Consider the following 17,780-nt stretch of genomic DNA (forward strand, 5'->3'; position numbering starts at 1 on the left):
CACTGAAAACACATAGGCACAAGACAAATACAGTCATACTTATGAAGGGGCCCCGTTAACTATGGGTGACTACACAAACACCCCGAAACAACTGTCTGTGTATGGTTTCCCGGCTTGGTTTCCTATTCCCAATCATTGTTTTACCGACTTGTTAAAAAGTCGTACATTGACTTGAAGGAATGCTGCCATCCAATAGGTGGCGCTGCAGAGGTATTGTTCCATCTTCCTTATTTACACTAAATGGAAAACCACTGGGAAAACCTGACATGGAAAATGACTTGGGGGTCTTAGTTAAGTGTAAGCTTAACTGGTGCAACCAGTGTCTGGCAGCTGCTGCCAAGGCAAATAGGATCATGGGGTGCATCAAAAGAGGTCTAGGGGTACATGATGAGAGCATTGTTCTTCCTCTTTACAAGTCACTGGTCAGACCACACGTGGAATATTGTGGACAGTTTGGGACACTGATACTTCAGAAGGACCTATCATAGCTTGAGCGGGTAAATAAATGCAATGAGCGGACTACAATACCCAGAGAGGTTATAAAAACACTAGGCAACAAAAAAAAATATTTTTTTGTGTCCGTAAAATCAGTGGTATTTACAAATTATTTGGATAACAAACAAATGGTTATTAAGAGTTATTAAGCCCAAACTTAGTCACATTGCTGACTAAGATCATATGTACAGTGCAGGTTCATGATTATACATGTTCAGTAATTATTTTGTATGCTAATATAATGCTGTTATTTTTTTTTTCTTTACATCTGTAGATAAATTGGTAATTGAATCAAGTATGGCATCAAGAGGTTGTAAATATCGTGCAGAGCCTGAAAGTAGTTCTGCTCTACAATGGAAATCAACTTCCATCCATCCCAGTGGCTCTCTCTGCCCATCTCAAGGAGGAGTACAGTAGTGGCAAATTCCTGTTGCAAGTTCTGAAGTATGATGAGTATGTTTGGGAGGTAACTGGAGACTTCAAGATGGATTCTTTCCTAATGGGTTTTCAAGCTGGTTTCACAAGGTTTCTTTGCTATCTTTGTCTTTGGGGTAGCAGAGCCAAAACTGAATGCTACCATCGATGAGACTGGCCTGAACGTATTGACTTCACTGTTGGATGAAGCCACGTCAAGTGGGAACCCCTAGTAGATCCTAAGATGATTCTGATACCACCTCTTCACATAAAACTCAGGCTTATGAAACAGTTTGTCACACCTCTAGATAAAGAATCTACAGCGATGAAACATCTACTAAACTTCTTCCCGAAGCTGACTGAGGCCGAGGTAAAAGCTGGCATCTTTGTGGGACCACAAATCAAGAGGATCGTAGAATGTCCGAAATTTCCCAACATGCTCACAGAAGTACATTATCGATGTCCTGACCACAAAAGCAAACTTTTTTCGAAATTAAAGTTATTTTCCATTATATTTTACAATAAGCTAAAATGAACAAATAAACTTTTCTTAGACACAAAAATCGCGTTCCTTAGTGAAATTGGGGTTATTTCGTTTAGAAAAAAAAGGCTGAGGAGCAATCTAATAAGGCCCGCTGCACACAGGCATATTTGCATTGCGGAATCCGGAGCAGGTGTCCGCCTCCGGATTCGGCAGCAACTACTGCCCATAGCATGCAATGGAAAAGCATTTTTTTTCTGCGAACACACAGAAATCAATTACACTCGCGGAGGAAAAATAGCATCATGCTCTATTTTTGTGCGGGCTCCGTACACACGGCTTCCATTGAAGCCGTCCCAACATTGCAGAAAGGTTGCAGGACCCACATCACTGCCTAGCGGCGGTGCGGAAAAATCTGTACTGCGCATGTCCGACCCCTCGCCAGCCGCCCATCGGCAGTATAGGAGAATTCAAGAAAAGACAGGTACGCGGCTGGGCACAGGGTCAGATTCCGCTGCAGGCTCCCGCATGTGGAATCCAACCCGGTCGTGTGCAGCTGGCCTAAGAGTGTATAAATATATCAGGGGACAACACAGAGACCTCTCTCATCACCTACTTGTACCCAGGACTGTAACCAGGAGGCTCTGTAATAACTATGTATAGATATATCGGGACAACACAGAGATCTCCCATCATCTACAGTCACAGTCCACACCCTGGACTGTGACTGTAACAAGGCGGCGCCTTCTACGTCTAGAGGAAAAAAGGTTTCTACACCGACTTCTCTACCATTCAGTTAACATAGCGGCTGTTCAATGCTGAACAGCTGCTATTTACACTGCACTGTCATAGTTAAACTCATCTTCCATCGTTTATTGAAAGGCCACTATCACTATGTTAACCGAATGGAGAGGGGCGGGGAGGGGGGAGTGAGAAGTGAAATCTGCTCCTGCCGGCCCGCTGTGAGCCAGCAATACAAGGGCACACGGGAGCTAGTATGTGCGGGGACGAGTGTCGGGCATCGTTTGCCCAACATTCGTCCCGTCTAAATGGAGCTGAAAATGACTGGCTCATTTCAATAATTAACCCCTTAGTGACCACACTTTTTTGCTTTTTTCTATTTTCGTTTTTTTCCTCCATCCTTTTAAAGAATCGTAACTCCATTATTTATCCATCGACGTCGCTGTATGAGGGCTTGTTTTATGCGGGACGAGTTGTATTTTCCAATGGTGCTATTTAATGTACCAAATAATATACTGAAAAACTTCAAAAATATTCTAAGTGGAGAGAAATGGAAAAAAAAAAAACAACATTCTGCCATCTTTTGGTGCGTCTCGTTTCTACAGCGCACAAACTACATAGATACAATTATGTAGATACAATTTTTTGATCGTTTTTATTAGATTTTTGCTTGGAAACCGAGTGACCAAAAAAGTGCATTTCTGGCGGGGTTTTTTTTTTCAGGCATTGTTCACCGTGTGCGGTAATAAATGCATTACTTTTGAGAGATCGGACTTTTACTAAAACATGTATCTATGTTTTATTATTTCAATTTTTTTCTTGTAAATATGGCAAAAGGTTTTTTTTTTAAACTTTTATAACTTTAACATTTTATTTTATCTCCCATGGGGCGCTACAACATGTGATGCTCTGATTGCTCCTGCAGTATGATGTAATGCTATAGCATTACATCATACTGCATTCTGACAGGCAGCCTATCAAGCCACCCCAGCTGCCATGACACCCACACGGCTCCCCCGATCTCACAGCGGGGCGGCCGTACGGGAGATTTGACCGCGGCATTTAAAGAGCTAACAGCCCCGAGCGGCCGAACAGGGCTGTTGCCCGCAGGTGTCAGCTGTAATAAACAGCTGCCACCCACGATGTATGGAGGGAGATAGGGTGGTCACTAAGGGGTTAAACTAGTTCCCTTCTCTGGCTTTGCATTGGCTGTGACAAAGAAGGGGGCAAGTTTTTTTTTTAAATGAACTAATCAATCAGGCCCCTGCGATGATGTTACTGACAGTAAGGCCGCTCTCACATATGGATGCGACAACGTGGCGCAATTTCACTTTCGGCTGCAGCCCCCTGTGGCGGACAGCGTGCTTTAGTGCACTCCATCATTGTGATGGGTGATGATGTGCGCTAAATGGACAAATATAGAGCAGACAGCGCTCGAAAATTGCCATCCAGCGCCGCAGTTGAATGCATGTCTGCCGGGCCTCATTGATTTCAATGGGAGTGTCATACCGGGATTAATGTGTAGCGCAAAATGCTGCGTTAGTCGCTGTAAAAAGCGTCCGTTTATCCCTCTCCGGATAACCCTCTTAAAGATGGCGGGTCAGTTAGTTGTGGGGAACTAAAAGTAAAATAATGAACATATTCTTCTGTGAGGTCTGCAATAAAAAGAGTGAACTGTAAACTTTATGGTCAGAAGTTAGTAGCGCTTGTCTAACAGAGCATATTAGTACCTACTACATTCAGCAGCATTTACTGTAGGAACTGTGACCAGTAACAGCAGAAGTGCTGGCACTTAGTGGATTCCCATTTTTTTAATCTGTGCCAGATCTATGTAAACATAAAAGAAAAAAAAAACGGTCTGCGCCTTGACCCTATATAGACTTGGATGCACCAAGGAGGCCTCCGTCATCTGAAAGTCTATTTGTAATAGTGCTACAATCTTAGCTATGAAGCACCACATAGGAGTTACTGTACTACAGCAGACAGACTCAATTACAGTTTATTACAGGCTTGCACTATTCTTCATTTGCTTGCCAAATGTAATAGGTAGGTGCTGGAACCTCAAGTAAGGCCGGTCTCACGCGAATGAGTCGGATTCCGCATGTGGGAGCCTGCAGCGAAATCTGGCTCTGACTGCGGCCAGTGACCCCACATCCCTTCTTTTCACGTCCTGTGAATCATCGCAGACCCTCCGCGTCGGTCAGGCGCAGTAGAATTCTTTTTTGTTAAATATTTCCCGCGATGACACAGGTACTCGTAGCCTATCTACAATGTCAATTACGGATGGGCTGCGGGTTGGACAGCCTCCATTGACTTCAATGGAGGCCATTCACAGCAAAATAGAGCATGCTGCCACTTTTTATCCAGCCACGACTATATTCCTGCGAGCTTTGTGCATCTCGCAAATGTCAGAACTTGCGTGAGATTCAGGCTTGTGTAGCTTTGGGTTGATAAAGGGTCACAATAACAAAATTTGCAAAGTAAAGTCGGGTAATTTGAAATTCATCACATTCCTGTAAGTCTGCACCTGTTCTCTTCAAATTTAATCAGCCTCCTAAAACACATTTTTTAAGGGAATTTTCCATATTCCACACTCATCTTTATCATAATGCATAACACATCACTTTCTGGAGAAGAGAAGAGTTTCTAGCCGTGTCTCTCGCATGCAGGGGAAATGCTCCAGCTCACAACTGCCCATGTGTAGGCAAGCAATTTGTATTTCCTTGTTATTTCTGCACCGTCCATTATAGAATGTGTGATATACCTTACTACCTATGGTCAAGTCAGCAATGGAAAGCCCACCAAGCCTTTGAAAAAGAAGGAATCCGGGTTTTTATTTTTAATGTAAAAGTTGGCCAACCTCCTTTACCAGTAATGGGTCGTGAAACCGGTTACTTTAGTTCAAGGCTATAGTGATCACAGCTTTATGGTATATCAGAAGAGTTTGCCTGCAGCTTCATTAGTAATAGGTCATCGGATGTTATAGCCCCTCTGTGTTAAGGAACAAGAAGTTGTGTGTTCAGACTTTGTGTACCCGTGTTGTGTTCAGCTGCAGTTTGCGTGGGTGTAGACACCACTTGTCGGTGAAGGCGTCAGGAGAATGTCAAGAATCGTAGTGATGAACAAGAGTCTTACGTCCACCAGATTAACCCTTGTTGAATATTTCTCCTTGATCACAACATTCTCAGAATACTATCTGCAAAGTCACACACAAAAAAAAAAAAACGGTTGGCAGTGCATTGAATCCTGGCCCCGGCTAGTCCAGCACCGATGATCAGGCCATGCTGCATGAAATCCTGGCCCCAGTTAGTCCAGCCCTGATGATCAGGCCGTGCCACATAAAATCCCATCCCCAGCTCATCCAGCCTCGATGATCAGGCCATGCCGCACGAAATCCTGGCTCCAGCTAGCCTAGCCCCGATGATCAAGCCATCCTCCAGAAATCCTGGCCCCAGCTAGCCTAGCCTCAATGATCAGGCCGTGCTTCAGAAATCCTGGCCCCAGCTAGCCTAGCTCCGATGATCAGGCCATGCCCCATAAAATCCTGGCCCCGGGTAGCCTAGCCCCGATGATCAGACTGTGCCGCATGAAATCCTGGCGCCAGCTAGTCCAGCCCTGATGATCAGGCCGTGTTGGAAGTTGCTCAGATTACTGGATTTTCCCATCTAATGTGGATCCACACTGAAACTGATTTGCACGGGTCTAATTTCAATACAGAGAAGCTCCAATCCTGAAAGGTCCACCGTCTCTCATAAAGTGGCATTCAGTGTAAATATTCCTTCTACATATCATATATATATATATATATACACCCTCCCGCTGCACACAGAACAACCACACGACCATCGTTTGAATATATAGAGATATATAATTTTTTTTTTTTATTTATGCAAAATGCACAATTTTTTTTCCAGCACGTAGCACAAACCCTAGATATTTAAATAGAAACCCGACATTTAACCACACTCACCAGCATGATATACCCCTGGCCTGGTCGCCTGTGTCTGGAAAGAGTCATCTTTATTTTTGGCTTTGCAATAAATCTGTACTTCAGATGCTGAGGAGCAAGGCTGTGAACTTCATGGAAAAACCGGTGGTCCCTTTTTGTTTTGTCGCCGCACTTCGCTCAGACTCCTTCATGGCTTATTTAAAAACAATTTGCAAGACTTTTTGTTTGTTTTTTGGATTTAAAAAAAAAAGAGAAAACAAACAAAAAAAAAAAAGTCCAGAAATAAAAAACCAAAACAATAAATAAAACATAACTATGGCTGATCGGCGTGGGTCTCTGCAGCGTTGTAGATGTCCTGCAGCGCACTCGTGGCCCGATACGCAGTTAGAGGAGGGCAGCCGTGTCATCCGCTATTCAGGTTGCATCAAAACTCATCCCTTTAAAGAAAAATCGCTAAAAAGGAGGCATCAGATACATTGTGCCTCAATGATGTCACATCTCCAAGGGGCTGCCACTGCCCTCACTGCGCCCGAAGTTTGTGTACATGCTGCACCCTTCCCGCGGTCATGTGATATCATCACTCAAAACATATATATAAATATATATTTATATACTGTACAGATTCCCGCTCTGCTGCAGAGCGAATAATGCAGGTGTGGCAAGGCTGCAGGCCCTTGTTTATTGCATGTACAGTGGGTGGCCCGGGCTAGTGAAGCGTCAATAAATGGGAAATAACATACAACGACAAGGACACGTTACTACAGGGGTAAATTTCCTGTATAATTATATAGATATATGTAGCAAAGTCGTCACCTCAGACAACGGCTGAGATCGTAGGAAATAGAATGAAGTGTGGCACCAGGATCTTGCAGTGTCCGTAATAACCAAACCACCCTCCCACCCCACAAAAGGAATGAGTTCTGACTAATGGACCAGCAATATTATACAGGTATACACACACAATGTATGTATTCTTTACATTACAAAAAAAAAAAAAGAAAATGGTGTGTAACTTGTACACACAACTGCGTTGTGCTCTTAGCTTCTGTCTATCATGGACTGGGGTCCCCAAATAGGTGACCAGCCCTGCAACAACACTCATTTTAACTTCTCAGGCTGGTGCTTTGTGGAAAATCAAAGAAGGGGTTAAAAAAAAAAAAAAAAAAGACAGGCATATACATAAGTCAGCAGAAAAGGCTGACGTACACGTGGCACCTTTGCCTGGTAGCGGAGGTATTAACATGAGGAACATTGCTGGTTTCTTTGAAATGGAGATCTGCAGATATAATTCTCTATTCACAAAGTAACAAATTCTAATCTGCAGAGAGTCTCTCTAAAGCTTCCGGAGCAGCGCTGCGGGTTTACAATAGTGCAATGATCTGAAGAGTCTATATTCGCCTGCGGAAGTGAATTGTCCGGGTTCAGATCAAGTCTTGTGCTCAGCGCTGCTCCCGTCATCCGTGGGTTTTTTTTTTTGTTAAAACTTGCGCATGAAGAATAAAAACAAAAAAAAACACATTTAAAATCTTGAATCAGTTATTCTCGAACAAGGACAGAAGGTCATCGTTTCCGCTGCTTGGAAGGTCCGGGGGACCAAGGTAGGAGAGCAACTCGTCCGGATTTGTCAGTTCAGGGAGAAGCTGAAAAATAAGAGAGGAGGAGGATATTAGAACATGGGACAGGGAGAAATAAAGCTTTTCTGAAAATAAGCCCATGCGTGATTTTTCAGGATTTGCGGGGAGGTTTGCTACCCCCCGAAAATAAGCCCTTGTTAGGGATTAAAATCACAGAGGTGAGGGAAAAAACAGACATTCACAGAAAAAGCCAAAAATACAATACCTGAAGGTCTGCAAAGCAGACACTGTCGCCATAGGAGCGATCGCAGATGTGCTCCTCCACATTATTGTCTGGCTGACTGCATATCTTCAGGGCTTACGGCCATTGCGCCTGCCCTACGGCGATTGTGCCTGCCTTATGGCGATCGTGCCTATGGCGACCGTGTCTGCTTTGCAGACCTTTAGGTATTGTATTTTTGTTTTTTTCTGTGAATAATGTTTTTTTTTTTCCTCACCTCTGTGATTTTATGTAATTTATCGTGAGTTAGCGTAGGTACTGACGGAAGCGGTGTGGCCTCGGCGCGGCCCGTCAGCCTATGCGTTTTGGCCAAAATGCAGTACCAACACCCGCATTTTATTAGTATGCATTAGTACTTTTGTATGTAGTTTGCTAGTTGGTGGGGGAGCCCAAGATGTCAGCCAGTGTGGCCCACTTTAGAGATACAGGGCAACCCGCTGTTATATCAGCCAGGGCTGATATCCTGTATGGTGGGTCACCACCCATCTATGGCTGACATCTTTGGTATCGTTCACATGTGCAGGCTATTAGTATATGCAGTCACTCCTCCCCAATTTGGGCTGGGTTGAGTGGGTGACTGCATATTAGCCTGCCAAGAACAATCTGCTCCTCCACTTTATTGTCTGGCTGACTGCATATCTCCAGGGCTTACGGCCATTGCGCCTGCCCTACGGCGATTGTGCCTGCCTTATGACGATCGTGCCTATGGCGACCGTGTCTGCTTTGCAGACCTTCAGGTCTTGTTAGGGGTTACATTAAAAAAAAAAAAAGGGGGAGATTACTCAGCAGGCTCAATCCAGGTCCTTCCTGCTGCTCTCCATTGCCCCAATGCAGGTCTCACAATCTTCAGCCACCCACACAGGATCAGTTCCTGGTTGTGGGATACATAAATCCTGCCTCCACAAAGCGATGGCTGTGATTGGTTCTTCCGAGAGCTGCATTGATAGGTGGTGCTCGAAAAACCAATCGCTGCCATCGCATTGTGGAAGTGGGGTTTATTGACTAAGTGGGGCCTCAGCCAATTAGCGAAGGCGGGATTTATTAAGTGATGGCTGCGATTGGCTGAGCCGCGTCGCTCGAAGAACCAATCACAACCATGCATCGGAGGTGGGAGTTATAAATCCTGCAATCAGGAAGTAATCCTGTGCGGGTGGCCAAAGACTGCAGGAATCACCCCGGGCTCTGTAAAGCAGCAGGAAGGAGCTAGACAAAGCCTGCTAAGTAAGTAAAATAAGACATTTCCAGAAATGAAGACCTACTGCCTCTTTTGGCGCAAATATTAATATAAGACCCTGTCTGTTTGATACTCACCAGGCGCCCCATTCCTCTGCAGTTTTCCCACAAACTTGGCAGGCATGCAGCGTGACTTTTTTCAGTCAGCTCTGTGCACATTGCTCTGCCATTCTTCTGTACGGAAGAGCGTGGGTGCTGAGAGCCGTCTGAAGAGTCACGCTACGTGCATGCACGAAATTCGTGGAAACAGGGCACCTGGTGAGTATCAAATGCATCTCCCACACTTCCTGTTCCCTCACCCTTAAGCCCCACAATGTAGTTTATGGGGCTCAATGGTGATGACATGGGCCCTTTAAATTAGGGAGGAAAAATAAAAAAATAAATCTTACATCAAGAGAGGCTTCTGTCACATCGCCTGGAGCTGGGATCCCCACAGATGGGTTAAATGCCAGATCGCTCCCAGCCTGCGCCAATGCTTGCCGCTGCTGATTCCGATGGTGAAGCTGCTGCTGTGGTGATTGATTGTTGAGATTGGAGGTATGAAGAGACTGGGAAGGATTGTGTGATGCTTCTAGCCGCCCTGGCGGAGGAACCTGTAAATACACCAAATGCAAAAATAATGAGTACCTGTACAATTCGGGTAGGTTGATACTTCTATTGTTTGCCAGGAAACAGCCCTGATTGATGAGGTTTTTACAAGTTGGTACGATCGTTCAGACAATTCCAGCTGCAAGAGGATTTTTGGTGCCACGTAGAAGACGCGATACCCATTAAATGGACGCGATACCCATTAAATGGAGTCTTTGCTCGTTTGTCAGCTGATCACCTGATCATTGGCCCATGTGAAGGTGCCAGTGAAGAAACAAGCATGTTCCCCTATAGACGGGCCCTTTACATAATGACACTACAATACAAGGGGTACACAGATTTAGGTTAGGCTGTGAGCGCAACTATCACTAATGCTGAATACCTTATAAAAGAAGGCAAGAAAAAACTGCACTGCTTTCATCTAGAATGGTTTCAGGTGAGCGTGCATAAAAATCCATGCAAAGTCTCCCATTAATAATATAAAAAGGGATGGTCTCTATTATGACAACTCATTTCTATATGTCCTTTCAAAGGGCATATGGATGTCACAGAGGCAAGACCCCCCATTCTGGACCTACTAGCCCCAATAGACAACCACTTTGGCAGACTTGACAGTCCATGCATTAGATGGTTGGCCATTCATTGGAATAATCGCAATGTAATAGTGCATCCTGCCATAGCCGATCTGCATAAGCAACGGTCCTTTTACATAGAACAATTACCATTCAGTGTAAACACGGGCAACAATTGGACAATTCATTTGCTCATCGTTCACCGTCCATTTTATGGATGCATAAAAACCAGATGATATTAAAAAAAAAAAAATTGGCTCATGCAAATACAACTTATGTGCTACTTTTGGTCCAAATAGCGATCTGTTAGAAGACAAATTTAATATATGGCTTGTGACTTTTTGACGCGTTAGAAGCAAATACCTTCTTTGTCTGCGACGTGAAAGTTTGTGCTGAGAATACACATCAGCACGGGAGGAGGGACTGTATTTTTAGAACGGTCCCACATTATAAATAAAAAGTCTAAACCATTGCGCCACCCAACGCACGACCACAAACTTTGACTAAAAGTTAAAAGGATGTGACCAGGCATAAATAAGAAAAAAAACCAAAGCCCGCCTCTCAGTCCTCGTAGATCTGGCACACGGCACCTAGATTTTGGTCTATGATGTGACATTTTTCGGTCTAGGTGCATGGGCTTTCATAGATCTTCCCCGCAGTCTTCATCTATGGACCATTGCCTGAATGGATGCAGGCGGCTGGAAGAGATTTCTGGCACACTCTGCCTCCATTCACTTAGCGATCATCGCTCCTGTTTTAAGCGCTTAGCCGCTTGACAGTCATGCTGTGTAACGGGGCTCTAACAGAAGCCAGATCAGCAGTGATCAGCTGATCACCAGATCGGTTCCTATTTAAAAAAAAACAAAAAAAAAAAAAAAACGGTTTTCATGAGACAGTTCCTTTAACCCCTTAGACCTCATGCCCACAGCCATGACGGACTCTGCCAGCAGAATACCGCAGCGGAGTCAGTCACGGCGTACCCCCCAAAGACCCCATACTCACCTCCCAGATCCGCTGTGCGACTCCAGCATGACGCGCCTGGCGGTGAAGCGTACTCACACTATACGTCCGCTGTGCTATAGCGGAAGTATAGCGTGACGAACAGCTTCTATGGACTACAATGGAAGCCGGCCGCGTGCATTCCCACAGCATTTAGAACATGCCAAGGTTTACTTCACACTGCGGAATTCCGTTTTGGAATTCTGCAACGTAAGCATTGAGCCATTAGGTTCAATACAACCGAATATCTGCGGCATAACGCCGCGGATTTCCGGCTGGCAGAAATCCGGCCGTGGGCATTAGCCCTTAAAAGGGTCAAACCTTTTTTTTTCTCTCCCCACTTTCAAAAAGGTTTTAACTTTATTATAGCTATGCTAATGAAAAATAAAGCCTTTATATGGCCAAGTGGGATAACATGGGAACAAAGAAAAAAAAACAAAAAAAACACATAATTTGGCTATTGGGGTGGGTGTGCTTTGTTTTACTTGTTTTTTTTTACTGTGTGTATGGTGCAGCTAAAAAGGACATGTTAACTGTATTCTGTGAGTCAGTAAGGTTACAGCAATACCAAGTTTATAAAGTGTTTTTTGTGGTACTACTTAAAAAAAATATATATCTTTAAGCCCCAATGTCCACGGCACACGCAGATTTGCACTGCGGATCATCTTCAAAATGATTTTTTAATGCCTTGCGGGTGTTCGCAGATTGTGCGTTTTCATCTCCCATAGAAATGAATGGAGCCACATCTGCAATATAATGGAGCATGCTGCGATTTTAGATCCGCGCGGGGACAACCGCTAAGCACCTCAAAATCAAATCCGCACGGCTTAATTCAGTTGCAGACGTCCCATTGTTTCCTATGGGCGGCTACAGCTGCGGATGTCCCGCACAGGAGATCCGCGCAGATTTAATAAATCAAATCCACACGTGGACATTGGGCCTAAAAAGAGAAAAAAAATATTGCCACGTTCTGACCCACATAAACATTGTTACCTTTCCATTAATGGGGTGGTGAGAAGGATTGCTTTTTTGCAGGAGAACCTGTATTTTCCAATGGCACTCGGGTAGGGGTGGTGGGGGCACATTTGGAAGTAAGTGAGCCATTTAAATGTCAGAATTGACTGCAGTATCTAAAATGGTTAAAAGCCACAATCGGAGCTATCTGATGGCACTGATGCAGCCGATGTCAGCGGTCAGACAGAGGATACCTGCCACTTTTGTAGCAGGCTCAGCACCCAGGCCTGCCCCATATATCACTTTGCCACCGGAGGGAGTACATGTGGCATAAAGGGTTTACGAGGAGTCCAAGGGAGAACAGAGGGGTAGTCAGGCACTGGCACCCAGGATGACTGCAATAGCCACAACCTGCTCCTGCATTCTAGCATACGTAATGTCTTGTATGGGACACAACGTATTCCTGTTCATCCACTTTTAGGCCTCATGTCCACAAGGAAAATTAGGCCCGCCGCGGATTCTCCATGTAGAATCCCCTCCTGCCCCGCGGACATGAGGCCTAAAAATCAGAATAAACTCACCTTCTCTGGATGATGCGGATCTTCCTTCCTTCGCGGCCAGATCTTTTTTCTTCGGCCCGGCGAATGTGCTCGGCACGCCGGCAGCGTGCCGCACGCATGCGCCGAGCACATCCACCGGGCCAAAGAAAGAAGATCCGGCCGCGAAGGAAGGAAGGAAGATCTGCATCGTCCGGAGCAGGCGAGTTTAATTCTAGTATGGGTCTCCCGCGGATCCAGACGGCTTCCATAGGCTTCAATAGAAACCTGCGGAGCCATCCCCGCGGGAGACCCGCATGAAAATGGAGCATGTCCATTTTTTTTCCCCGCACGCGGATCCGCGCCTGACGGAGAAAATGACATCCGCAGGTATTTAACTCCAATGCATCCCTATGGGGCGCAGATCCGCGTGCAGGAAAAACGCTGCGGATTTAAAATAAAAATTATCCCGTCGACATGAGGCCTTTATACATCCAATTTTTGCAGCTTTGGCAACATTTAAAGAGAAGAAAAAAAACTTGCACAATGTTTTTCCCCACCTGCCCAGTTAAGTTTGGACCTCCACTCTTTTCCTGGCTCATCATGGAGTTTGGAATGTCAGACTGATAGGAGATGGGTGGCGGACCATTAGCGGTGAAGTCATTCATCGTGGGTGTGCTGGGGTTGGAGGATGGGAAGCCGCCTTCAGGAAATCCCCCTTGGTTCTGGAAAGCTGGGCCTAGAAGGGATAAATGGTTGCATGAGGACAGAGTTCTTAGCTGAATCAAAGTCTGAAAACAGATATAAGAGAAAAATCACATGGTCTGATTTTTAACGAATTTATTTGCAAATTATGGTGGAAAATAAGTATTTGGTCAATAACAAAAGTTCATCTCAATACTTTGTTATAAATCCTTTATTGGCAATGACAGAGGCCAAATGTTTTCTGTAAGTCCTCACAAGGTTGGCACACACTGTTGCTGGTATGTTGGCCCATTCCTCCATGCAGATCTTCTCAAGAGCAGTGATGTTTTGGGGCTGTCGCTGGGCAACACGGACTTTCAAATCCCTCCAAAGGTTTTCTATAGGGTTGAGATCTGGAGACTGGCTAGGCCACTCCAGGATCTTGAAATGCTTCTTACGAAGCCACTCCTTCATTGCCCTGGTGGTGTGCTTGGGATCATTGTCATGCTGGAAGACCCAGCCACGTTTCATCTTCAGTGCCCTTGCTGATGGAAGGAGGTTTGCACTCAAAATCTCACTATACATGGCCCCGTTCATCCTTTCATGTATACGGATCAGTCATCCTGGTCCCTTTGCAGAGAAACAGCCCCAAAGCATGATGTTGGCACCCCCATGCTTCACAGTAGGTATGGTGTTCTTTGAATGCAACTCAGCATTCTTTGGCAGAAACACAACTTGTCGTGTTTGGAGGAAAAACAGTTCTACTTTGGTTTCATCTGACCATATGACATTCTCCCAATACTTTTCTGGATCATCAAAATGCTCTCTAGCAAACTTCAGTCGGCCCTGGACATGTACTGGCTTAAGCAGGGGGCCACGTCTGGCACTGCAGGATCTGAGTCCCTGGCGGCGTAGTGTTACTGATGGTCGCCTTTGTTACGTTGGTCCCAGCTCTCTGCAGGCCATTCACTAGGTTCCCCCGTGTGGTTCTGGGATTTTTGCTCACTGTTCTTGTGATCATTTTGACCCCACGGGGTGAGATCTTGTGTGGAGCCCCAGATCGAGGGAGATGATCAGTGGTCTTGTATCTCTTCCATTCTCTAATTATTGCTCCCACAGTTGATTTCTTCACACCAAGCTGCTTGCCTAATGCAGATTCAGTCTTCCCAGTCTGGTGCAGGGCTACAATTTTGTTTCTGGTGTCCTCCGACTACTCTTTGGTCTTCACCATAGTGGAGTTTGGAGTGTGACTGCTTGAGGTTGTGGGCAGGTGTCTTTTATACTGATAACAAGTTCAAACAGATGCCATTACTACAGGTAATGAGTGGAGGACAGAGGAGCCTCTTACAGAAGAAGTTACAGGTCTGTAAGACCCAGAAATCTTGCTTGTTTGTAGGTGACCAAATACTTATTTTCCACCATAATTTGCTAATAAATTCATAAAAAATCCGACAATGTGATTTTCTGGATGTGTTTTCTCATGTTGTCTCTCATAGTTGAGGTATGATGTCAATTACAGGCCTCTCATCTTTTTAAGTGGGAGAACTTGTACAATTGGTATCTGACTAAATACTTTTTCCCCCCACTGTATAGAGAACACAGGATTCACCACTCACAATAGGAGATGGCCACAGCTTACCTCCTCCACCTCTCTGCACAGATCAGAACACTCTCCCATAAAATAGACTATTCTTTTTGAATCAGCCTGTGCCAAAATACTCTAATGCGATTCTCCTACCTGATCTCACATAGATCATTGACAGATACACTATGCAGTGGTTACTAAGGCCATCACTTGATGCTTGTACAGTCTCATGCAAAAGTCCTATCAACTAGAATAGGACCCATGCACAAAACTCTTCAGGCATCATATAGCCCACTCCGTACAACTCTCCACACCCGTTCTAAGCCTGGGCAGAACACAATTATATGGGCATTAGAAGCCATTTTTATTTTATTAAGGTTTCAGGTTTGTTTTTGTCCCCCCCCCCCCCCCCCCCGTTGGTTAAAACAGCGTAGATGGCCGATATTCTGGGCACCAAGAACAGAAACCTGGTAAAAAACAGGATAATCAGCCTTTTCCTTTGCAGAATAAGTAATTAACATTGAGTGTGCTCTGATCTGTCCCATAAATAGAGGCCAACAGAATACTACCATTTCTATGCAGAGTCCTCCTCCCCTTCATGGTTCGATGGCAACAATGAATTTCAGTAAAGAGCAAACAGCAGCTATGGCTGCACCCAGGCCAGATCAGCCTTAACGAGTCCGGGCGGGGAACCCCTAGATCAGGAAGTGTTCACACAACGTTATTTACCACACTGTGCCAGGACGTCAGGGGGATCCATGACGGCGGCTTTAAACCACACTGCGACGGATCCCGAATGGAAACACATGGAACAGTTTGGTGGCGTTCTGTCATCATGTGGTTTTAGGCAGCCGTGATGGCTGACGTAACTGCACAGGGTAGTAAATAAGGCTGTGGGAACGCTCCTAAGAGCGACGCTTGCTCTGGAGACTCCATCATTTATGTGGTTGGCTGGCCACAGTTGCATCGCTTATCGGAGATCTCTGCGAAGAGCGACTGAGGCAGCCATCTTTAGTGAAGTAATAACTTTAATAAAATAACCGCTTTTGCCAAATTACCTCCCCACCATTAGGAATCGATAAATGGATGTCTGGTTGGAGCCCGGACATATACATCCGCATGCTATAAGTTTCATGCAGCAACCATAGACTACCTGTGGGGCGACTTGTATTGGAAAGCCTAGTCACAGGGGTATTCTGCTGGACGGGTGAAAATTAATAGAGCAGCAGGAGGCCGGCCATTGAGACCCCCACCAATCCCGAGAACAGAAGACCTGTATCCCCCTAATTCTCAGTGCACGATCATTTATACCCATTTCCTTAAGGGGGGGGGGGGGGGAATAGCTGGGGAGACAGCCACTGCATTAACTTCAAAGGGGCTGCCGAAAACAGCCAATCATAGCGCTCCGCTATCTGTCAGCCCCATAAAAGTGAATGGAGCTACAAAAGCACGCATGCACAACCAGCGGCCCCATTCACTGCAGCGTTAGGCAAGTAGGCATAAGCAATCCTGCATTGAGAAATAGGTTGGAACATGGGTCTTCTGTTCCCCCCCTGATATCAGTTTTCACTCATTAAGCAGATGGGTGAAAACTTGGAGGGGAAAAAAAAACAAAAAAAAAAACTGAACCCCCAGAATACCCCTTTTAAAGCACTTTATAACTTTGCTGAAAAAGCAGGTCAGAGAATATTGCTTTCAGTGTGCCCATACTTGTCAGAGCAGCAGTATGGGCTTCAGAGCTGCTCTTCCTACCAAGGACAGGAAGCTTCTACCACTATATTCAGCCATCTTGGCAGCTGCTGGGGCCACTTTTGGTTACTAGACCGGCAACTATCCAATATTACTTCCTCCCCTCCCCTTTTCTGGTTTGTAAGTTTTCTTCCTGCTACTCTTAGACCGGCTTCACACTGGCGAGAAATCGTGCGAGTCGCACAAATCTCGTACAGATATGAAGCCCATTCTTTTGAATGGGGGTCATACACATTTGCGATGTTTTCCTGCATAGCACTGCGGAGAACTCACAGCAAGGGACAAAACCCCAATACTGCATGGAGAGCTCTTATCACCCACCTTGCTGGCCACCGTAGTCCGCTCGCACACCCCCGGACTGCATACTGTTGAAGGGAGAAGAATTTGGTCCCAGAGCAGCAATCATTTCCATAACATTTGGCATAACCATGTGTGCCGGGCTTAGACTTCGACAACGTTTGAGTACTGGTCCATCGGACTCTTCCTTCACATGGGTATCCGGCTTCACCGGGACCGGCTTCCAGCAACAGAGGGGATCAATAGTAATCTCTTCGTAATCAGAGCTGGAGCACAAAACACAACATTTCAGGAAAAGGCCAGAAAGTTTTGTTTGATACAGAAACAGGAGATTCTCTAACTTTAGGCGGATCATGAACACATATTACACCCGGGCAGCACTCACTTCTGGATATACAGCAATGTTCCCAGCATGTACTGATCAACTTCTAACCCCTCCAACAGGGCCGTTTTACTGCAAAACAAAGAGATAAATCCCATCATTCACAAGCATTTACCAGCGATATAAGTAATGGCGCGGGCTCTGGATTTTATGGTATTGCTTTACAGCGAGATAGCAACAATGACTTGTAACCAGCAATAAACGCCATTCACTGTCTGAAATGTCACTTATGGATATCTAGCGCCACCTACTGTCTGTCAGAAGGTA

At 45.3% G+C, this 17,780-nt stretch overlaps 1 protein-coding gene across 3 annotated transcripts in view; it reads right to left on the minus strand.

Annotated features, from left to right (window-relative positions):
- Nucleotides 1-5,979: 5,979 nt before the first annotated feature.
- The window catches only part of ZMIZ2 (zinc finger MIZ-type containing 2), a 60,203-nt gene continuing 48,402 nt past the window's right edge, over nucleotides 5,980-17,780 (minus strand). For all 3 annotated transcript variants that reach the window (XM_066593151.1, XM_066593152.1, XM_066593153.1), the window contains exons 15-19: nucleotides 17,517-17,585; nucleotides 17,156-17,397; nucleotides 13,377-13,555; nucleotides 9,557-9,760; nucleotides 5,980-7,720 (exon numbers count right to left, since the gene is read on the minus strand). In XM_066593151.1, coding sequence (XP_066449248.1) covers nucleotides 7,613-7,720; nucleotides 9,557-9,760; nucleotides 13,377-13,555; nucleotides 17,156-17,397; nucleotides 17,517-17,585 — 802 coding nt within the window. In that variant the 3' untranslated portion in view covers nucleotides 5,980-7,612. The remainder of the gene's footprint in view (nucleotides 7,721-9,556; nucleotides 9,761-13,376; nucleotides 13,556-17,155; nucleotides 17,398-17,516; nucleotides 17,586-17,780) is intronic.

This window comes from Eleutherodactylus coqui, chromosome 2 (assembly GCF_035609145.1).
Source record: "Eleutherodactylus coqui strain aEleCoq1 chromosome 2, aEleCoq1.hap1, whole genome shotgun sequence".
Classification (NCBI taxonomy): Eukaryota; Metazoa; Chordata; class Amphibia; order Anura; family Eleutherodactylidae; genus Eleutherodactylus; species Eleutherodactylus coqui.